Here is a 23,632-nt window from a genome sequence, read left to right as displayed (position 1 = left end):
CTAACAGGATATACAATTTTAGTCTACCAAATTTGGCATACTCTGAGAAGGATGAAGAAAAAACATTTATTATCCGACTGTCTAGGAAATACCACTACTAACTTTTTGGTCATCAACAGTTATTTGAGCCCCATTATATTCTATACAGCCAAAACTGACACTATATCCCTGGAGTAATCTAGATGAGAAGACAAGACTAGCACATGCAAAAAATAAGAATTATTCAATACAGAATGAATTCCTACACTCATTCATTCAGTGCCATGGGTGATGTACAGAAACATGTTAAACTGGTCTAGATGTTTAGTCCATTTAAGGATATAATCAAATATAGGTCATCAAATGACATATCACTGATGTCAGAAAAACAGCTGATTCCAGCAGATTCTATCTGTTTGGGTGGAGGGTGAGCAGTATCCCTTCATTCTTTAGGAGGGGGTGAAAAGTTAAGATTGACCATAAGAAAAATTTTTACCACGTCAATGTAATAAATAACCTCACCAAGCCGTGAAATTTCTAAACAGAACTTTATTAAGTGATTCTGTTCATTTTTCATGTTAATGACCAAAACCAAAAAAAAAGCAGGTGGGGGGTGGTGCATGGAGTTTGGCTAAAAATAAGAACAAACTAAAGTGCTGTAACTTAATTGGTAAATGCGGTCAGCCTCAGAGGATTGACATCAAAAAGCCGTTGAATATCTGGTTAATATTCTGTGGTTACAAATTAAGGGAGAAGAACTTCCCTCTTCCTTAGTGACCAATAACGTTAAACATAATCACAGGTATGTAAATGGAACTTCAGTGTGTGTGTTTGGGGGAGTAGGAATGAGGTTGGGCTGTGAAGTATAGGATATATTGTCACTGGGTTTGGGAACTTGGATAGCTTGCTTCTCTGCAGAGGAAGCTCAGAGCCTTGAGGTGGTGAATTGATGGGTGGGTTATGGGATTTGCTAGAATTGACAACTAGGTTTTGGGAACACATGGGGCTAGGTGCCATAGAGTTGGATATAATATACTGGCCATAAGGGGGGATGAGAGGGAACCCAGTGTTCAAGTGAGTGGTGTGTGCCACTTTGAATTACCAAAGGCAGATCATGACAGTGGTAATCTCTGAATGGAAGGTGATGAGGAATTTGTCATTTCTTTTGCCTCCCCTCATTGCTCCTCCCCAGTTGCCTGCTTTTCCATAATGAGCATTTATTGATTTTTAATTAGAAAATATAATTTCCTAAAGATAAATAGTATTGATAGATAGCATGTCTTGGGGAAAAGAAGTCAAATAAGGACCTCCTTTCTTTCTTTTTTAAAAAAAATTTGTACTTATTTATTTGACAGAGAGAGGGAGAGAGAGAGAGAGAACATAAGCAGGGGTAGCAATAAGCAGAGGGAGAGGAGAGGGAGAAGCAGGCTTCCAAATGAGCAGGGATCCCGACTTGAGGCTCGATCCCAAGACCCCAGGATTATGACCTGAGCCAAAGGCAGACGCTTAACCAACTAAGACACCCCAGAGGACCATCTTTCTTGGTCATTCCTTGAACCATCCAGGGCCTGGTTGGTTCCCTCTAACCCACATGCATACTCCTCTTTCTTTATGTTTGAAATTTTCTCTAAAAGATTTGTTTCCAATATTTTTGACTCTGTGAAAATATTTCCAAGAGAAGGAACACATTCCCCCATCCCCAGCTATTATATTAATAGTATTTTTCACATGGCTCTTTCATTGCAAATTTTGGTTCTTTAAAGCCCTATAATTTTTGGAGCTGGAATGTCTTCTACTAGACTCAGGTAGCAACTGAGAAGTTCTTTTATGCCTTTTTAAAATATAATTTATTTTTTAGAGCATTTTTAGGTTCACAGAAAAATTGAGCAGAAGGTACAGAGATTGCCTATATACCTGCTGCCACTTGTTTTTCTTGTCAAATTATAGACCCAAACTATGATGGGGGAGCTCTGCCCCTCCCTTCTTTCTAGTCCAAGATGAAAACCCTGAAGTTATTAAACTTTTAGATAACAACACCTGGGCAAGCTTCTTGTTTAGGACAATGGAGATCTTCAACAAGGAGGTACCCTGTTCTAGTTGTGTGGCTTTAGTGATAAGAAGGGAAGAGCTAGGGAAGGAGCCCAGTGGGGGATGCCTGAGAGCCTGTGCCCTCTCTCAGAGCACCACTCTCCAGGGACCCATCCACTGATACTCTATAAAGGGATTAAGAATAGTCACCACTCCTTTGGGACCAAGACTGTTTTGGCCATAGACTCCCCATCCGCTAAAAGGGTGGAGATGGAATGAGAGCAGAACTAAAAGAATGGGAAACTCAAAGGTGCCTGGTATCCATGACTAAAGAGGTCATTTTTTAAAGAAAAATTCTGGGGGGCAGCCCTGATGGCTCAGCAGTTTAGCTCTGCCTTCAGCCCAGGGCCTGATCCTGGAGGCCCCGGACTGAGTTGAGTCCCACATCCGGCTCCCTGCATGGAGCCTGCTTCTCCCTCTGCCTGTGTCTCTGCCTCTCTCTCTGTGTCTCTCATGAATAAGTAAATAAAATTTAAAAAAAAATTCGGGGCGGGGGGCACTTGGGTGGCTCAGTTGTTTAAGCATTAGCCTTTGGCTCAGGTCATGTTCCCAGGATTCCAGGATGGAGTCCTGCATCCAGGCTCCCTGCTCAGCAGGAAGTCTGCTTCTCTCTCTCGCCCTCTGCCCTCCCCACTGCTCGACTCTCTCTCAAGTAAATAAATCTTTAAAAAAATAAAATAAATTTTTCCCTCCAAGGTGATGTTTTCTTATATGAACTCTGAATAAGATAAAGATATTTTTTATAAGTTTGATTTTTTTTTTCTTTAAAAAGCACTTTGTTACGACCCAGCAATTGCACTATTGGGGATTTACCCCAAAGATTCAGATGCAATGAAACGCCGGGACACCTGCACCCCGATGTTTCTAGCAGCAATGTCCACAATAGCCAAACTGTGGAAGGAGCCTCGGTGTCCATCGAAAGATGAATAGATAAAGAAGATGTGGTTTATGTATACAATGGAATATTACTCAGCAATTAGAAACGACAAATACCCACCATTTGCTTCAACGTGGATGGAACTGGAGGGTATTATGCTGAGTGAAATAAGTCAATCGGAGAAGGACAAACAGTGTATGTTCTCATTCATTTGGGGAATATAAAAAATAGTGAAAGGGAATATAAAGGAAGGGGAAAGAAATGTTGGGAAATATCAGGAAGGGAGACAGAACATAAAGACTCCTAACTCGGGGAAACGAACTAGGGGTGGTGGAAGGGGAGGAGGGCGGGGGGTGGAGGGGAATGGGTGACGGGCACTGAGGCGGACACTTGACGGGATGAGCACTGGGTGTTTCTCTGTATGTTGGTAAATTGAACACCAATAAAAATTAATTTAAAAAAATAAAATAAAATAAAAAGCACTTTGTTATGAAAATTCTAAAAAATATATTAAGGTAGGAATACTAGTGTAATGAACTTTGATTTTTCTCATTGCTCAGCTTCAGCAATCTACTGCTATCCCTTTCATCCCCCTCCTGAAACTGGATTATTTAGAAGCAAATCATAATCATTTTCTCATTCCAAACAGAAGTACCTCAGTATGTACCTTCAAAAAAAGAAAAAGATTAAAAGGAAGACCTCTGATGACTTACAAATCTTCACCTTCATCTGTCACTGACTGTGAATCAGGAACCCTGAGTTCTAGACCTGCTTTTGCCAATCACCAGATGTATGACCAGCAGCAAGCAAGTCGTGTACCTTTCTGGACATGCACTGTTCCCACCTGATTGGGTGAAGGAGGTGGTTTCTAAGGTCTCCTCCCATTCTAGAAATCAAATATTCACGCAAGGGTCATTTTTTAAGACTCTAGAGACATAGATTTGGTATGGGGTCTATTTGCTCTTGGGTTTTTTTTTGGCACAGTGCCCAGTGCAGAGTCAAGATCTCCAGTGAAGACCTAAGGAAGTCCTAGCAGCTACTGAGTGCAGAACCTTTAACTTGGAGCTTTAAAAAAGAAATGAGTCTTGGAGGGATCCCTGGGTGGCGCAGCGGTTTGGTGCCTGCCTTTGGCCCGGGGCGCGATCCTGGAGACCCGGGATCGAGTCCCACGTCGGGCTCCCGGTGCATGGAGCCTGCTTCTCCCTCTGCCTGTGTCTCTGCCTCTCTCTCTCTCTCTCTCTCTCTGTGTGTGACTATCATAAATAAATAAAAATTTAAAAAAAATAAAAATAAAAAAAATAAAAAATAAATGAGTCTTGGAGCAGTCCCTTGGAGTTGTTTTGTGCTGCCCTCAGTATCTCCTCTGACAACCTCAGTTCATCTTAAGTGTTCTGCTGAGTTGTGATGCAAGGACGTTTCAAGGGCTCTAAAAACGATCCGCTTTTTAAAAAGACCACCTTTGGGGCATCTGGGTGGTTCAGTAAATTGAGTGTCTCCTTTTGACTCAGGTCATGGTCCCAGGGTCCTGGGACCGAGCTCCCTGGTCAGCAGAGAGCCTGCTTCTCCCTTTGCTCGCTGCGCACCCCCTTCCCTTGTGCTCTATCTTAAATAAATAAATAACATCTTTCTTAAAAAATAAAAAGACTACCCTGAAACTAATAACTAGTGAAAAGCTATGTTTGCATGAAGAGGGGAGGAGGCAGGCACATTGATTGCTTTTTAATTATTTTATTTTTATTTTTATCTTTAAAAATATTTTATTTAGGGGCGCCTGGGTGGCTCAGTGGATGAGCATCTATCTGCCTTTGGCTCAGGGTGTGATCCTGGAGTCCCGGGATCAAGTCCTGCATCGCGCTCCCTGCTGGGAGCCTGCTTCTCCTTCTGCCTGTATCTCACTGTGTCTCTCATGAATAAATAAATAAAATCTTTAAAAAATTTTATTTAAATTCAAATTGCTGACATATAGTATAACACCCAGTGCACATGCTATCAAGTGCCCTCTAAAGTGCGGGTCACCCAGTTACCCCATCCTTCGACCCTCTTCCCCTTCTGCAACCCTTTATTTCCCAGAGTTAGGAGTCTCTCATGGTTTGTCTTCCTCAGTTTCCCTCTGATTGCTTTTTTTTTTAGATGCTCAAGGAATAAGGATGCTCAATTTACAGGCAAATCAATTGAGAGTGAAGTAAAGTAGGTGTATTTAAGGTTGCCTGGTGGGGGCACCAGGTGGCTCAGTGGTTGAGCATCTGCCTTTGGCTTCAGTGGTGATCCTGGGGTCTTCGAATTGAGTCCCGCATCAGACTCTCCTGCTTCTCCCTCTGCCTATGTCTCTGCCTGTATGTCATAAATAAAATAAAATATTTAAAAAAAAAGATTGCCTGGTAAATGAAGGATTAAGTCTGGAGAAGAATTTGTCTTTTAAAGTTAAGGAGAAGAGGCTTACTGTAGAGGGCATTATGGTTTAGAGACAGATGATCGTTTTTGGTTAATGGAGGAAATTTGCGGCAAGAAGATGGTAGGTATCCAGCGCAGAGGAGCACCGCCAACGCATCCCTCACAGTGGGTGCCACGAGCTTTCCTGGGCTCCTCTCGTTGGCTTTCCTCACCACTGTCAGTACTAGAAGGACAGCACCAAGGAGGTGGCCACCATCTCTCAGTTGCTAAGTAAGGGAGGCAAGCTGGGCCCCAGGACTTCTGGCCACCACTAGTTTGTCTCCCTCCTCTACAACTTGAAGCAGGGACTACGGACATGCAAGTGAAGGATGGCTACCTTGGAAAAGAAACAGCCGGTTGTCAGTGTCAGTGGGAGAAGAGAAATGTTTGAGAAGACTGTGCCATTTTCTTTTTCTTAAAAGATTTTATTTATTTATTCATGAGAGAGGCAGAGACATAGGCAGAGGGAGAAGCAGGCTCCCTGAGGGGAGCTTCATGTGGGGCTCCATCCCAGGACCCCAGGATCACGACCTGAGCCAAAGGCAGACGCTCAACCACTGAGCCACCCAGGCGCCCCTGAGCCATTTTCTAAGAATTACCAAGGCCCATAAAAGAAAAAAAATGAAGGACGGAAATATAAAAGGCCGCCCAAATGACCACGGTGAAGCTCGAGCTCTACCAGTTCTGAGGCTTTGCAGGGTTTACGGAAGCTACTGACGGGGATTAGTGTTCTGCTGCCAGGGTTTTAAATTGGGAGATAGGGTTAAAAGGGACCGACGATGAAGGCTGTTACTTCAAGCTGAAACCACTCTCCACAGTGGGGAGTTCACTGGGTTTGTGAATTTGGGGGCTGGTTCCAACTGAAGAGGAGCCCCCGGACGCTCTTCTAGCTGGTTCTGAGGACCCTCATGGACTTCACCACAGCCACCCAGCGATTAGGTTCTGAGGCCTGTCCTTGGCAGGAAATGGTAAAGGAATCAGCAGGAAGCTGAAGACAAGAGAAGGGAAACTCCTCCCTCCCGCCAGAGGTCTGGAGGGCGAGTGTGTGCCTGGCAAGGGGGCCTGTAGGGAGAGGCACATCCAGGGGGAGAGCCTTGAATAGAAGGAAACAGTGTGCACCCCCGGGGCCAGAACACAAGATAAACTCCCGTGTGTATTGTCTATACCCAGGCTTCCTCTGGCCTCCAGAAGTGTAGGTATGATCCCCAGGACCTGGAGAAGGGGGCAGAGGCCAGTGTGTTTTCTTAGCTCCAGCAGCCCACTGAGAGGACCCCCCACACACACACCTTGTTTCTGATTCCCTGGCTTCTTCCCGGCCAGAGGACCCCAAGGTCAAGTTGGGCAATTCTATCAAGAGAAAAGATGAAAAGTATAAAAGGAATCAAATTGATAAGAAATACTTTGTGTGAAAGAGCAAAGAAATGCAAGATCATTTTTTTTTTTTTTTTCCTGTTTTACCTAGCTCTTGGCAACCCAAAATCCTCACTCACTGTTGAGGTAGAGGGAGAGCCAGGGATCCAGTGGAAGCATCTGCGTCCAATAAGAAACCAGTTATCTGAAATCTGAGAAGACTTATTTGTAGATGAGAACTCAGCTTTGAACTTTCACTTCTTGAGCTTGACTCAGTGAGTTATGCTAAGCCCGATGAAAAAGAAAATTAGTACTTTATGATGAAGGTCCTCAGCGATGAAAAGGCAGCACCTTAGCTCCCACTCGTCCCCAGTACAACAGACTCTTTAACAAACTTGTGTTTAGATTATTTATTGAAGAAAGGAAAAACAGACTGTACTGAATGTTGATTCTACCGTTTTAGTGGGAAAAAATTACTAATAGGCAAGTGACAAACAACAAAACTTTTGAAAAAGCAGACCTGGGGAGAGTCCAGTGCAGTTTCATAATGGGTATGAATAGTTAGTTTGCTGTCTTCTTCTTCTTTTTTTTTATCGTTCTGGGTTTTGATGTGGATCTCTTTCTATTTGTTCAGGAAATTGTGACGTGTGTTCTGGGCAGGGTTTGAGGTTTTGGAACTTTTTCTAAAAGGGACAGAGTGCACCCTGCTACATTTCCTAATCGTGAGGTTGGTGTGTGAGCAGTAGAACTGAAGTTAACTGGTCACGATGCAGTTGCTCCTCCAGGGCAGTAGGCTTGTACTGGCTCTTGCCCTCCTCCTGGTTTTGGATTTTTCAGTTCAAGGTAAGACCCAGGAATCTTGTCCCCCTGTAATCTTTGTAAGCCCTGGGGATCCACACAAATGATTGTATTCATTTTAAGGTACAGAATGTATTATATTATGGGAAAGGAGGCAAAGAGAAAGGATTTGGGGGGTGGGCTGAAGTCCCTAATGCGAGTTTGGTTAAGTTTGGTACCAAGAAAAGTGAAACTCTGAGGCAGGTGTAGCCTTGTAAAGTCTCACAATGATTGCGACTCGCTATTTTATTGTTGGATGAACAGGTATAGTCAATGAACTTTTAAAAATTCAACAAGGAAAAAAAAATAAAAATTCAAGAAGGTCAATTGATAAATCACTAAATTCTACCTTGGAACTAATCATACACTATGTGTTAATTGAATTGAATTTTACGCTACAAATTTGAAAAAACTCAAGAAAGGAATATAGAAAATGACCTATCTGTTGAAGATAGCACTGCTGAGTGTTTTGGCATGTTGACCTGTCCCTAAGGGTTTATATCAGTCCCAAGTTTTATTTTATATTTTATTTATTTATTCATGAGAGACACAGAGAGAGGCAAAGACACAGGCAGAGGCAGAAGCAGGCTCCATTCAGGGAGCCTGGTGTGGGACTCCATCCCGGAACCCCAGGATCACACCCTGAACCGAAGGCAGAGGCTCAACCACTGAGCCACGCAGGCATCCCAGTCTCAAGTTTTAATATATTATGGTGGTGTCGTAATTACTGCAATAGTGGGAAATGACAGATATTAAAAATCAGAGTAAATTTCAATTTTTTCCTTTTTTTTCTAATTTAGTTCTTAGTGAAAATTCAATTGTGGTTAGACATAGTACAGACGCTCCCAGTTTAAAGAGAGACCAAAGAATTTTAGTGTTTGTGCTGTTGCTCGGAGATACATTACATCTGGAAATTTCTTGTTAGATTTCTTTATCATTCAGGGTTGTTTAGTCAGACTGAAACAACTTCTAATCCTTATGACTAAGATAACAGAAAGGATCAGTTTGTAAAAAATATATATAATTTTTTCTCCTTTGGTAAATAAGGGATTATGTCTAAATAAGGCAGAAGGTCATGGCCTGATATATAGATGGGAGAATTTGTAGTAGAAAAATATTTAAGTTCCCCCAATTTGTACAGGAAATATTGACTCACAGTGACAACATATGTACTGGATTTATTTCTTCAAAGTGACTTCTAGTTGTCTTGCTCTTACTTCTGATGGAAATGAGATCGTACAGATAATCTCACATACATTCATTATGTACTGGAATTTATAAAATAATTTTCTTCTTGTTATGCAATTATTGAAAATAACAGCAAGTGTTGCTGAAACTTTTTTACTAATCTGTATTTTTTAAAGTACAAAACATTACTGATTTTAGGGAATACGCTTGGATCTTTTAGGGAAAATCTTGAACTTGATGAAATAATTCCCTAATATGTTCTGACAAGACCCAGAGTAATGAGGTCTATATATGTAGCAGACCTGAGTGACCAGTTGGTGGTGGTGGTGAAGGGTCTACCCCTGCCAGAACTAAGTCAGTCTTTACATATTCAAGATTTCCCCAAAATATCACACTCCCCACTACGATTCAGTAGGTAAACCTAGAATTGAAACAGAAACATTCCTGGGTGCCTTGGTGGCTCAGGTCGTGATTCTGGGGTCCTGGCATCCAGCCCCGCGTCATGTCAGGGCTCCCTGCTCAGCAGGGAGTCTGCTTCTCCCTCTCCCTCTGCCCCTGCTCATGCTCTTTCTCAAATATATAAATAAAATCTTTAAATAGACAAAAACGTTCCTTATGTAGTAGGTGATTCATCAGAAAGAAGTGAAGAAATCATTATGAAATCGTATAAAGTACTAGCATTTATGTCATCATCTGGTAGGTTTAGCTCTTTGTTGGAAAAGGAACCAAAATAGATAGAATGAATGAACTGAAAAACTAGGGTATTTCCAAAGGAGGAGTGCACTTGGTGTTTGGAATTAAGGGTTTGTGCCTACATCTGAATAAGAAGGGGAATAGATGCCCACCCATGGCTGCGTGTGTGACAGCAGCTCAAGGCAGTAATGCAGAGCCACGCCACTATTTCCCCATACATTCTTGTGATGCCAGATAGGATTCGATAGTATTCTTTCACCATCTTAAAAAAAAAAGGTTTAAATATTTAAATCATTGGTTTGACTGCACTGCTCAAACGAGGCTTTTGGCTTGTTTTTTACTGAACATATTCAAAACATCTTAGGTGACTGTATTAGTTTACTAAGGCTGCACAGTACCCAGACTGGTGGAGCTTAACAGAAATGTTTCCTCACATTTCTGGAGGCTGGAAGGCCAAGATCAAGACGTCAGTGGAACTGATTTCATTTTGAAGCCTCTCTCCTTGGCTTGCAGAAGCCCATTTTCTGTGTCTTCACATTGTCCTTTCTCTGTGTGTCTGTGTTTTGATTTCCTCTTCTTAGAAGGACACCAGCTTTATTGGATTAGGGCTCATCCAAATGAACTCATTTTAACTTAATACCTCTTTGAAGGACCTATCTCCAAACACAATTCCATTTTGAGGTATTGAGATTTAGGACTTCAACATATGAATTGAAGGGACATAACTCAGCCCATATCAGTTACTATAAGTCAAACCCAAGTAAAGACATGATGTAAAATTGTGTCTATCAGGTGCAAAGAATGGGAAATTTGGCATTGCATGGGGATCCTGGAGAGCACAGGTGGCTATCGATTTAATGTAGAACTCTAGGGGATTGCTGATTCTTGATAGGGTCTGTGAATCCTAAACTCTTTTATTACCTCTTTTTTAAAAAGATGCCCATAAAGAGAGAAAATGGAAAATCCATGAGCAGGTGTGGCCGGATCATGCACTCACTCCACACTCTTAGATTATAGTAGATACAGATTCTACCCATGTGTGCTGTTATTTGCACAGTGATTTCATGTTTGTTCTCTTGTAAATGACCATCGTATTCCCTGTGAGGAGGAATTAACATCAATTTATAGAGGAGAAAACTGATCTTGCATTTACCACCTCATTTGCTCTGCAGATCAACCTCTTGCAAAATATTTGAAATTTGCTTTAGGCCATTACAACTAATTAATACCAGACAGAAATGGTCATCTGATTTCAGGGCAGAATTAACTTTCTCCTGCAACTTGGCTGTCTTCTAGGTGGATTAGAGATTTTCTTTCTTTCTTCCTCTCTTTTTAAATATCTTTTTCTTAAGTAGGCTCCACACTCATAATGGAGCCCAATGAGGGCTTGAACTCATGACCTTGAGATCAAGAACTAAGCTGAGAACAAGAGTCAAGTGCTTGACTGACTGAGCCACCTAGGCATACCTTTAAGGATTTTATTTTTAAAGTAATCACTACACCCAATGTGGGATTTGAATTTATGACCTCAAGATCAAGAGTTGCATTCTCTACGGGGTAAACCAGCTACGCACCCCAAGATTTTATTTAAAACAAAAAACTTTGCTTTAACTATAAACTTGTTATGAAGTTTACCACTGAATTGAGGGATAGAGAGTGAGAAATTGAAAGTAAACTTAGAACATAAATAGTTGTCAAACCATACAAGGGTGGGGGAACCTTATCTATCTTGTAGAGTTGATTGCCCAGTAGGGCAATGATGTCTGTTTCAATGCTACCAAAACAATGAACAAAATGGTCTTTTAACCACCCCCCTCATAGCATTTTCTGCTTAAGTTTCTGTAACACACCTGTAGCAACTCTCCAGTAAGATAGAAAATTGGGGGGTGCTTGGGTGGCTCAGTGGTTGAGCATTTCCCTTCAGTTCAGGTCATGATCCTGGGGTCCTGGGATTGAGTCGCGCATCGGGCTCCTTGCGGGGAGTCTGCTTCTCCCTCCGCCTATGTCTCTGCCTTTCTCTCTGTGTCTCTCATGAATAAATAAATAAATAAAATCTTAAAAAAAATAGGAAATTGGTAAATTGTGATGTTGTTGGAGGGGAAATTTGGTACTATGATATAAAAAGATGCAGAGAGGAGCATCTGGCTGGCTCAGTTGGTAGAACATGTGATTCGATCTCATGGTTCTGAGTTTGAGCCCCATGTTGAACATGGAGATCTACTTAAAAAAATAATAGAATAAAAAGGGAATAAAAATATTTTTGAAAAAAAGATGCAGAGAGATGACTGGAGTAATGTTCATTCACAGAAAGCATTTTTGTAAAGCAGGACTAGCAACTGTGTGTGTGGTGAGGGACAGTGAGGGAAAGAATTCTAAATAAACACCATTCTTTTCCCTGGAATCCAGCAGATCTAGTAGGTGGGGCCTTTGAGAAAGATAACCTTTGTGTCCGCTAGCATTCTCCCTTTAGTTTTTTTTTTTTTTTTTTCAATTATGGTAAGACATTTCTCTCAAGCAAGATAAAGTTAAGGTATTCCCACAACGTCAGGAGCTGAAAGAAACTGTTGAATTCACATCCTGCCAACATCCTTCAACAGATATGCAGGGAACTTTGTGTCTGTAACCATGCTCTTTATTTAAAGCCTACTGAAAAGGATTAGCCCCAAATTAGATAAACTTTTGGTGGGAGTGAGGGAGGGGACCTCTACCTTTGGTTTCTTCACAAGTTTTTATTTTTTAAAAAAAGATTTTACTTATTTATTCATGAGAGACACAGAAGGAGAGAGGCAGAGACTTAGGCAGAGGGAGAAGCAGGCTCCACCCGACTAGAGACTCAATCTCTGACTCCAGGCTCACGCCCTGAACCAAAGGCAGCTGCTCAACCGCTGAGCCACCCAGGCGACCCTCTTTACAAGTTTTTAAACAGCTTTATTGACATAGCCTTCACAAACCGTACAGTTCATCCATTAAAGCATTTAGAGGCGCTTGGGTGGCTCAGTAGGTCAAGTGTCTGCCTTTAGCACAGGTCATGATCCCAGGGTCCTGGGATTGAGCCCTGTTCCCTGCTTGGCAGGGAGTCTGCTTCTCCCTCTCTTGCTCCCTCTCTTCCTGGCTTGTGCTCTCCAAGTCTCTCACTCTCAAATAAATACATAAAATCTTTTTAAAAAATACAGATACATGCAACTATCACCATGGTCAATTTTAGAACATTTTCATCACCCCCTGAAGCAAAGCCCCTCATTTTTAAAAAAAAGATTTTAAGTAATCTCTACACCCAAAGTGTAGAGAGCTTGAATTTATAACCCTGAGATCAAGAGTCACAGACTCTACCAACTGAGCCAGTCAGGCACCCCAAGAAGTCCCTCCTTATACGTTTCAAAAGAAATTTGAATTCTGGGGAGTAATTTTGTATTTTAGAATTTGTTTTCACTAATTTGCCAGAGGTGCATTTGTTATACCAGTGAAAAGATATGGTCTTTCACCCGGATGCTTCCTTACAAAGTTTTAGTTTTACTTTTCTGTTTAACTTCCTATCTATGCAAATATTACCTCAGTTTGATATTCAGCACATCAATTTCATGTAAAGGTGAATGCCTAGACCTATTCTGTCCACCAAGCACTTGAAATGTGGCAAGTCCAAACTGCAATGTGCTATAAGTGCAAAATATACCCCAGATTTGGAGATTTACATGAAAGAAAAATGTAAGATACTCCTTGATAACTTTTATATTGTTTATATGTTAAATTGTGATATCTGAATAAATTGGCTAAGTAAAATGTGTTGACATTACTTTTACTTGTCTTTTTGACTTAAAATTAGGTCTGCTAGAACATGAAAATTCCATACGTGGGTGTCTTACCTATTGGGCAGCGCTGTCCTAGCCAGCAGAGTGTGAAGCTGTCGCCCTCTGCTGGAGGTGTTGGATTTTTTTTATGCTACCTGCAACGCGGGGCTTCTATGTAACAACCAGGTCCAAACTTAGGCTGCTTCAGGAAAGGATCAGTGAAGGAAAAAGAAAGAGAAAACATACTAAATGCCATGCGCAAAGATTTGTGCTAGATGTTTTACATACTTTTGTCTCATTTGAACGGGAACTTTTTGGGACACTATTATTCATCTTTGAAAGATGAATGGTAGAATGAGTACTTAAATTTTGATCTCTATAAGCTGTCCACTAGCAGAGATTGGTTCCTTGGTCTTCTTCCTCATCAGGGAAGTTACCATTTAAAGAGCTCTGACCATGGTGGTGGGTATTATTCTAAGAACCTAGCATTTATATCTCATTATTAGATCTATTACTGTCCCCATTCTATGGATGAAGAAATTGAAGTACAGGGAGGTTAAGTAAGTTGGTCAAGGACAGAAGACAGACAGTGGGTGTCATCTTGCTACCTTACCTCCAGTCTCCAGGCAGTGACAGAGTTAACCCATTTTGTTTTTTTAAAATATTTTATTTATTTATTCATGAGAGAGAGAGAGAGAGATGCAGAGACACAGGCAAAGGGAGAAGCAGGCTCCATGCAGGGAGCCCGATGCGGGACGCGATTCCCGGTCTCCAGGATCAGGCCCTGGGCTGAAGGTGGTGTTAAACCGCTACACCACCAGGGATGCCCAGTTAACCCATTTCGAATGACTAGCTATCCCAGACCAATATGGTAAGTGATATTCAGGAACCATGGGGAAGATTGTGATAGAATAGTAGTTACAAAGGAAAGAAAGATAGGAAGAAAGAGAGAATATTTACTTTCTACATTAGAATCTTTTATTTTTTAAAGGAATATTGTTTTTTTTGTTTTTTGTTTTTTTCCTTTTTTATAATAAATTTATTTTTTATTGGTGTTCAATTTGCCAACATACAGAATAACACCCAGTGCTCATCCCGTCAAGTGCCCCCCTCAGTGCCCATCACCCATTCACCCCCACCCCCCGCCCTCCTCCCCTTCCACCAGGAATATTGTTAATTATAAAAGTTTATAAGACAAAATGAGACATCACCAGAGTCCACCATTATATTTCTGTGTTATTTCCTCAGATTTCCCCCTAATATCTGTTTGTAGTAGTTGCATTAACAACTATTATGCAGAGTGGTAATTCTGCTTTTCCACTATTTTTATTTTTTATTTATTTCTTTTTAAAGATTTTATTTATTTATTTATTCGAGAGAGAGAGAGAGAGAGAGAGAGAGGGAGAGAGAAGGGTAGAGACACAGGCAGAGGGAGAAGCAGGCTCCATGCAGGGAGCCAGACATGGGACTGGATCCCAGGTCTCCAGGATCACACCCTGGGCTGAAGGTGGCGCTAAACCGCTGAGCCGCTGGGGCTGCCCTCCCTCACTATTTTTATTTATTTATTTATTTATTTATTTTCCACTATTTTTAAATATAGATTTTCCTATGATGGTCCAGAGTCTTTTCTATAACCACTGCTTTTTTTTACCATTTGGTCTATATTTTCTCATATGAGTGCCTCATTATCTGAGTATTTGCAGATGTTTTGATATAGTTATTTCCTGTTTGCCTATTTTAAATAAATAATAAAGTGAACAGCTATATGTATCTTTTATACATTATGTTTTATTTATATATCTATAGATATTTAAATATATATCATAAATATATTGATGCAATAACTTGGTAATGCTGTATTTATAAAATTAATCAGAGATACTAGCTAGGACAAAGCTGAGCACAAATTGGCATAATACAGACTCATAAAGAAAGGATATTTTCAAAAAGTTCTGTGGTTCTGCAATCTCTTAAGAACAAAATCCTTGGTCATCCTATTGAGAGGTAAAGTGAACTTGACCTTGGTAGAAGCTCCACATTTCAACCTCTGATAGCTGCTGTCAGAAGAGAACAAGACATAACTTGTGCATACTTTCCTAGAAACAGATACCTTGGGGGAGAAAAAAACCCCTCCAAACTCCAAAATTCATGATCTCTGGGGATGTTGAGTAATGAGATTAGGGGTAATTTTTCTTTTCTTTTGTTTGCTACATTTTTCAAAATTTCCCAGAGTGAACACATATTTTTTTCTAACAGAAGTATTATTTTATTTTATTTTTTTCATAAGTGTTATTTTAAAAAATAAAACCAAAAGCAGTCTAGATGTAAGGAATATCTAAACAGACTGTCCTCCCAATTAGTCCTTGAGTTAAAACATTGTCAGGAAACCCGCGGACGAGTTGCTGTATGAATCCATTTATGTAAAATTATAGAAAATAAAATGTAAACTAATTTATAATGATAGTGGATTAATGGTTGTAGGGGGCTTGTGGGAATGTGTCAGGAGGAAGGAGGGGACTAGGCAGGATTTTAAAATGGCCTGAGGAAGGTTCCACAGGTGTAGATATGTCAAAACATTAAACTGTACACTTTAAATGTGTACAGCATATAATATGTCATTTCTACCTCAATGAACCTGTTAAAAATAAAAATCATTAATTTTGAATAGAGAAGACATATATATGGCTCAAAAATCAAAAGCTTGGGGATCCCTGGCTGGTGCAGTGGTTTGGCGCCTGCCTTTGGCCCAGGGCGCGATCCTGGAGACCCGGGATCGAATCCCACGTCAGGCTCCTGGTGCATGGAGCCTGCTTCTCCCTCTGCCTGTGTCTCTGCCTCTCTCTCTCTATGTCTATCATAAATAATAAATAAATAAATAAATTTAAAAAAATCAAAAGCTTGAAAAGAATATATATATATATATTTTTAAAAGATTTTTATTCATTCATGAGAGACACACAGAGAGAGGCAGAGACATAGGCAGAGGGAGAAGCAGGCTTCCCATGGGGAGCTTGATGTGGGACTCGATCCCAGGACTCCAGGATCACGACCTGAGCCAAAGGCAGATGCTCAACCACTGAGCTACCCAGGTGCCCCTCAAAAGAATATTTTGGACTCAGTGTCCTTCCTTCCACTGTCTTCTGCCTACCAATTCCCTGACAGAGGTAGTTTGTTGTGTATCTGTTCAGAGGTTCAAGATACATATATTTAAGCATATATGTAAGTGTAGTCTTCAAAGCACAAACACACAAATGTTATAACACAATGCACAGTGTTCCTTACTTTCTTTTACCCTGGAGAAGCTATATCAGTATCCAGAGAGCTGCCTCATTCTTTCTTTCTTTCTCCTTTTTTTTTTTTTTTTTTTTTTTTTTTTAGATTTATTTACTTATTCTTTTAGAGAAGTGAAGGTTTCACAGCTCACCAGTAGTAGAGCTGGGATGTTACTACAGGCAGCTGATTGCCAAAGCCTATTCTAACCTTAAACTCTGGGCTACTTTTTAGGGTTGTTGGAAGGACAAGTGTATATAAGAGGTTGGCACACAGTGCATACTCCTGTTATATTTATGATCATAAAACCTGCCCACACTTTATCTTCTACCAAATTCAGAATCAATTTAATCAAACATTTCTTAGGGACAGAGTGATTAGAAGCTGTGTATGAGATACTTATTAACCATGTGGGTTCCTTGTTTGGACAGGTTCTCCTGTGAAGAGAGCCACATACCAGTGGGTACACTGCAGTCCTGACAGTAATTCCGCAAACTGCATTGATGAAAAGGAACCAATGTTTGACCTACTTCCAGGTGAATCCAACAGAATCTTTCCTCTGACTGACCGTTCTTCGTAAGTATACTTTCTCTGATTTTACTTTCACCAACCTCTGTTGAGATCTTGCCTTGGAGACGGGAGCATTGTCCAGAGTGTTTTTCTTCAGGCCCTTGCTTTGATGGTTTGGTTTTCATTGCATGGTACATGGTAAAACAGTACTGTATTTACTGGTATATGAGTGCAAGAATGCATGATTCATTTATACTTTTGCAAGGTCTTTTCATGGTAGCAAGACAAAAGATCAAGTACTCCTCACCAACAAGTATTGAAAATTATTTAACGCTATTCTATTTATATAAGTGGAGCATGTTATACATTAGAATCCAACAGAAGTCTGTCAACTGAATAGATAAACAAAACGTAGTATATCCCTGAAGTGGACTATTATTTGGCCAAAAAAAGGAACAAAGTACTGATACATGCTATAACATGGATGAATCCTGAAAACATTATGCAAAGTGAAAGAAACTAGACACAAAAAGCCACATATTGCATGATTCTGTTGATATGAAATGTCCAGAATAGGCAAATCCATAGAGGTAGGAAATAGATCAGTGATCACTGGGGGCTGGAGGAGAAAGAGGAATTCAGAGTGGAGAGTACAGGTACAGGATTTTTGAGGGGTGATAAAAATGTCCTGAGATTAGGGGCACCTGGGTGGCTCAGTGGTTGAGCATCTGCCTTCAGCTCAGAGTGTGACCCCAGGGTCCTGGGGTCAAGTCCCACATGGGGCTCCTCGCAGGGAGCCTGCTTCTCCCTCTGCCTGTCTCTGCCTCTCTCTGTGTGTCTCTCATGAATAAATAAATACAATATTTTTATATTTTTATATTTTTAAAAAAGATTTATTTATTTATTTATTCATTCAGAGAGAGCGAGAGAGAGGCAGAGACACAGGCAGAGGGAGAAGCAGGCTCCTTGCAGGAAGCCCGATGTGGGACTCAATCCCCAGTCTCCAGGATCACACCCCGGGCTGCAGGTGGTGCTAAACCGCTGTGCCACCAGGGCTGTCCTAAATACAATATTTTTAAAAAATGTCCTGAGATTAGATAGCAGTGATAAAAACAAAAACAAAAACAAACAAACAAACAAACAAAAAAACAAGAAATTAGGGAAAGGAAGAATAAATGGGCCATGACTTGTCAAAGAGAAAGCCAAACCTTGATCAAACAAAACCTGCTTTACACTTGCAAAAAAAGATATCAGTAGGAATTCTTAAGTAACAAAAATTGAATTGTCTTAGAATCAATGATTTCAATGAAGATCAAGGTTATATAACATGCAGCAAAAATATATTATGAAAAGGATAATCATAAAAGGTTTAATTTAGATTTAGAAGATTAAACCTAGAAAATCACTCTCCTTGAAGCAGGGTAAATAAATCCTCATGCCCAAACCAGGTAAGGCCCTCATCCTGGTGACTCTCTTCATCACTGGCATTTGCTGCATGAGAGAGGATATCACCATCCTCAAAATGCCACTCTGCAATCCTGCTTCTGTGCTTCTACTTGTAGTCCACAGAATTAAGCCTGAAACTGAGTTTATAGCATTCTCCATTATTTGAACTCATAAGTTTCCATAGTAATTCATTTAAATCTAAAATGTTAGAGGAATAACGCAAGTTTTACAAAACAACTATTTTACATCATTTCTTCTCTTCTTAAATCTCTATGATCGGGCAGCCCCGGTGGTGCAGCGATTTAGCGCCGCCTGCAGCCCAGGTTGTGATCCTGGAGACCCGGGATCGAGTCCCACGTTGGGCTCCTTGCATGGAGCCTGCTTCTCCCTCTGCCTGTTTCTCTGCCTCTCTCTCTCTCTCTCTGTGTCTCTCATGAATAAATAAAATCTTAAAAAAAAAAATCTCTATGATCTTCCCTTTCCTCAGCCAGGAATTTTTTCTTCTTACTCTCACACTCCTGACACTTAAGAATGAATGAACAGTCCCTGCTCTTATATTGGTCCTGGGCCCATTTACCCTCCTATCCATTATTTCTCCTTTTCCCTTCTTGCTCTCTTAGGTTGGGGGTGGGGTTCGGGCTCATCCTATCGTCTGCCTTTCTTAGGCTCCCAGATTTGTGGTTGAGTTTGGCGAATGGAAGGCAGAGGAGAGAGACTGCGGTGCATGGGAGGCAGGGAGAGACTGGTTGTTTCTTCTCAATCCCAGCCTTGGGTGGCACCTCTGGCAGGGCTGTGTCATCCATGGCTTCAGCTCCCACCAGATGCTGGGCTCAGGCAACACCACCATCTTCTATTGTCCCTTTAGCCCAGAGAGAGAGAAATAGTTTCTGATTGTCGCTCATCTCTGGGTTTCCTATTTGGCTTCCACTGCTCTTCCATCACACGTATAAGTAATTTCCTGTGTTAGATACTTAGATGAGTTTCCTGATTGGACTCTGACTGTGGCAGCTTCTAAGGCCACTTTTCCTTGTACTGGGTATCCTATCCCCACACATCTTCTCTAGGACTTCAGTTCTGTGATTCCTCCTCTGAAACTAGGTTCTCCTTCCCATAAGTGTGCTGAATTTCTCTAGCATCTTGTACAGTTAGGTAAAGTCTCTTCTTTGACTCTGCATCCTTTCCAGCTATTGCTCTGTTCTCTGCTCCTCTTCCCAGTAACACTGAAAGGGATGCTTCCTATCTCCCACTCCGTCTACCCCTTCTGCTTGCTTGAACTTCCACTCAGAATGCTTGCTAAGGTCACAGTTATTCCTGGTTAACGCCACCACTGTTTACTTACCTACTTCTCTACTTGGTCAACTTCATTATCTTCAAAAACAGTTGACTGCCTCCCTCCCCCCACTGCTTTGAAATGCTTTCTTCTCTGGGCTTCCATGGCTCCACCTTATCTTGAGTTTTCTACTTCCCTCATTGTTCTTTCTCCTCTGTTCAATGTTTAATGTATTGGTGTGGCTCCAGCTCTGTCCTGGACCTCTTCTCTTTCTGCATGGTTTTTTTTAGGTGGCCACATCCTGTTCCATGGCTTCTACTATGGGCGTGCATGTGCACGTGTGTGTGTGTGTGTGTGTGTGTGTGTGTGTGTAACCACCACATCTGTTTCCAGCTCTGATGCCTTTTTCCTGACCTCACAGTCTAATCTCCTGGTCACCCTCTATTACATTCTTCTATTTCACTTCTCTGCAAAAGAGAAGTAAAAATCATAAGTCATATTTTCCTGATTTATTCCTTTTTTATTGTCTGTCTGCCCCAATAAGTTATAAATTTCTTGAGCAGGGACCTCATCTATCAATCCCCATTCTATCCCAGGCACTTAGAACAGGGATCAGATGTTTAGTATTTACTGAATGCACGCATTAATGATGCTCTAATCTGTTATATGGCCCGTAGTTCCATTATTTCCCTGAAAAAAAATGTCCCATAGACTATGAAACTAGATTTTTGTCTCTGATACTTAGTTGCCTTGTTCTACCATTGAGGGGTAGCACCATTGCTCTGGTCTTTGGTGCTGAGTGGACTTCTAACCACAAACTGAACCCAGCTGAATGAATACATTTTTTGAGAGGAAACTGAATGTCAATATGGAGGCAAACATAATATTTAACTTGTTCCAAAGAATTTAAGAATGAGTTTGTTTAAGCACTGTGAATTATTAGATGTTTTGTAGAAATTTTAAATTAGAGAATAATGTCATCTGTCTGGGCTAACTTACACTTGTTTGTCTCTTTCTGCATGGTTTCTGCATGGTTCTTTGATGGGAGAAAATGGAAAAAGTCATCTTTTTAAAAAAATAAATGACCTCTTAAAAGTAAATTTACCAAATATAGGATTACTATACTAATTATAAGAAAATTAGCACTGTTTATATGAGTCTGCAATGCATAGATGTTGATTGATAAATGCAATGAGTTAAGTATAATAACTATAGGCAAACATGTAGAAAGATTTCTTTTTTTGTTTTGTTTTAAAGCACTGAATAACTGGGAAACTTTAATTTTTAATTTGAGCAACTGGATGGCTACATTAATTTTCTATCTTAAAAAATTTATTATGATTATCCTTATGTCTCAAGCTTTACTGTTTTTTTTTTTTTCATTTTTCTATCTTCAGAATGTCAAGATCCCAGAACTTGAATGATATCTTTCCTATTTCTGAGGACTACTTTGGATCTGGCTCTGGCTCTGGCTCTGGCTCAGGATCTGGAAGTGGCTCTGGAAGTGGCTTCTTACCTGAACTTGAACAGGAATACCAACCAGTAGATGAAAACAATGATTTTTATGATAACTTTAGGCCTCTTAAGAGAAATATGCCCTCAGACAACCAGGACTTGGGCCAAGATGGACCAGAAGAGGATTTTATTATATAAAAGAGAGGGTTTCCCATCTTGATGTCAGGGAATGCATTCAATATATTTTATGTATCATAGTTAAGTGATTAATTTTGGAACAAAAGGTTTTATAGAAATTTTAAAACATCTGAAAAAGAAGTTTAGGTTTTATCACTCTTTTTCCCCCCTCATGAATTCTTTTTTTTTTTTTTTCCCCTCATGAATTCTTAAAGCTTCCTTTATCTATCCTATTGTCCTGGAAAATACCTGTATTTTGTATCATGTTCAACCAATATCACTATGAAATGAACCAGAAAGCCCATGTCTATAAAATTGCCTTAAAGAATAAATTATACTATTTAAAAAATTAAATTTGAAAGGCAAATTGACAGGCAATATTTCTGTAAGTCTTCAGAAACATGACTCTGGTTGTGAATTATAGATATGTCTTGTCTCTTATGAAAACCCAGGTGAAACACACAGTGAATTCAGAGTGGGTTTTTGACAAGCCCAGTGTAAAGTGTACTGCTCTTATCTTACCATCCAATGTGTTTGTAGAGCTGGTGGACATTGTTGAGAACTATGATTGCTGTTACAATGAGAAACTTAAGACCCAAATTAAAAAACAGCTGTACTCTCATTACTTCATACTGCTTTACTTTTTCCTTAGATATCTGTGTATTTTCAATCATTACCCTATTAAAGCAGAACTATAACCAATGTGTTAAGCTGTCTGGGATCTCTTGTTCTAAACTCAGGAAATAATTATTTTTGTTCAGGTGTTTCTAGAAGTCTTATTCATAAAATATCTGTGAGATTATTTTACAGAGCAGTTTGTAACTAGAATCATCGTATTAACTAGCAAATCAAGGGGTACCTGGGTGGCTCAGTGGTTGAGTGTCTGCCTTTGGCTCAGGTCATGATCCCAGAGTCCTGATCAAGTTCTGCATCAGGCTCCCTGCAGGGAGCCTGCTTCTCCCTCTGCCTGTGTCTCTGCCTCTCTCTCTGTGTGTCTCATGAATAAATAAAATTTTTTTAAAAAATAAAAAATAAATAAAGCCACCATGTAGGGCACCTGGGTGGCTCAGTGGTTGGGTGTCTGCCTTCAGCTTGGGTCATGATCCTGGGGTCCTGGGATCAAGTCCCACATTGGGCTCCCTGCAATGAACCTGCTTCTCCTTTGCCTATGTCTCTCTCTCTCTCTCTCTCTCTCTGTGTGTGTTTTTCATGAGTAAATATTCTTTTTTTTAAATTTTTATTTATTTATGATAGTCACAGAGAGAGAGAGAGAGAGAGAGGCAGAGACATAGGCAGAGGGAGAAGCAAGCTCCATGCACCGGGAGCCCGACGTGGGATTCGATCCCGGGTCTCCAGGATCGCGCCCTGGGCCAAAGGCAGGCGCCAAACCGCTGCACCACCCAGGGATCCCTTCATGAGTAAATAAATAAAATCTTAAAACCCCAAACATTTGTTTTAAAAAAACCCCAAAACTAGCAAATCAAGAAAACAATTATGGGAAAGCAAGAAGCTTATTCTTGTTCAAGCACTTCCTCTTCTTGAAGGCTATTCCCATCTCTGTTCCCCTGAGTTCTGAAAAGCTTGCCAGCATCTTTGTCATGAATCTTGCTCTACACAGTCCAGATCACCAGTTCAGAACTGAGGATCTATTCAAATCAATCTCTGCTGAAAAAATCCATCTTGTTCAAGGCCACACACTTTCCCAGGGCAGACTGCATCTAATGACTAGTTGATGTAGACATCTGAATGCCAGGTGCTTCCCGAACTTGAGGAAATTCAGAAGGACCATCACAGATTTAGAGCTTCTTCACAGGTCAGCCAATACTTCGTTGGGACTGCTTTGCATGCAGTTTCTTCCTTTACTTAGTCTTGCTTCCTTTCATTCCCCTTACAGATACCTATCCTGAGAGTGCTCCCTTAGAAACTCTCTACATTGCTCCATGAAGAATCCAACCTTTGACAATTGGTGCCCGGAGGGGTAGAAAGCAGATACTAAAATGGGATTTATGTGGCACCTGGGTGACTCAGTCAGTTAAGTGCCTGCCTTCGGCTCAGGTCATGATCAGGTCATGATCTCCGGGTCCTGGGATTGAGTCCCTACTCAGTGGAGAGTCTGCTTCTCCCTCTTCCTCTGCCCCTCCCCACTTCTCATGTACACGCTGTTTCTCTCTCTCTCAAATAAATAAATAAAATCTTTAAAATGGGATTTTTGGAGCTAGATCCCCTGCTGCCTGGCTGGCAATGAGGACCCCATTCCTGGTCACAGATGCAGCACAG

General features: G+C 40.7%; 1 protein-coding gene and 1 long non-coding RNA gene across 4 annotated transcripts in view; one reads left to right on the top strand and one right to left on the bottom strand.

Moving 5' to 3' along the window:
* Positions 1-23,632, bottom strand: part of LOC121487263 — a 55,996-nt gene that overhangs the window by 13,997 nt on the left and 18,367 nt on the right. Inside the window, exons 2-4 of one of the 3 annotated variants that reach the window (XR_005986811.1) lie at positions 13,303-13,426; positions 6,661-6,721; positions 5,903-6,323 (exon numbers count right to left, since the gene is read on the bottom strand). This is a non-coding gene — a long non-coding RNA (uncharacterized LOC121487263). Of the gene's footprint in view, positions 1-5,902; positions 6,324-6,660; positions 6,722-13,302; positions 13,427-23,632 lie in introns of those variants that run through there. The other 2 variants (XR_005986812.1, XR_005986813.1) reach the window with 2 other exon arrangements.
* SRGN (serglycin) lies at positions 7,412-22,057 on the top strand. The gene is made up of 3 exons (XM_041748782.1): positions 7,412-7,567; positions 16,929-17,073; positions 21,121-22,057. Exons 1-3 carry the CDS (start codon positions 7,492-7,494, stop codon positions 21,374-21,376), a joined length of 477 nt encoding a protein of 158 aa, XP_041604716.1. The 5' UTR covers positions 7,412-7,491; the 3' UTR covers positions 21,377-22,057.

The sequence above is a fragment of the Vulpes lagopus genome, chromosome 3 (genome assembly GCF_018345385.1).
Source record: "Vulpes lagopus strain Blue_001 chromosome 3, ASM1834538v1, whole genome shotgun sequence".
Taxonomy (NCBI): domain Eukaryota; kingdom Metazoa; phylum Chordata; class Mammalia; order Carnivora; family Canidae; genus Vulpes; species Vulpes lagopus.
This window is presented reverse-complemented; position numbering and strand designations above follow the sequence as displayed.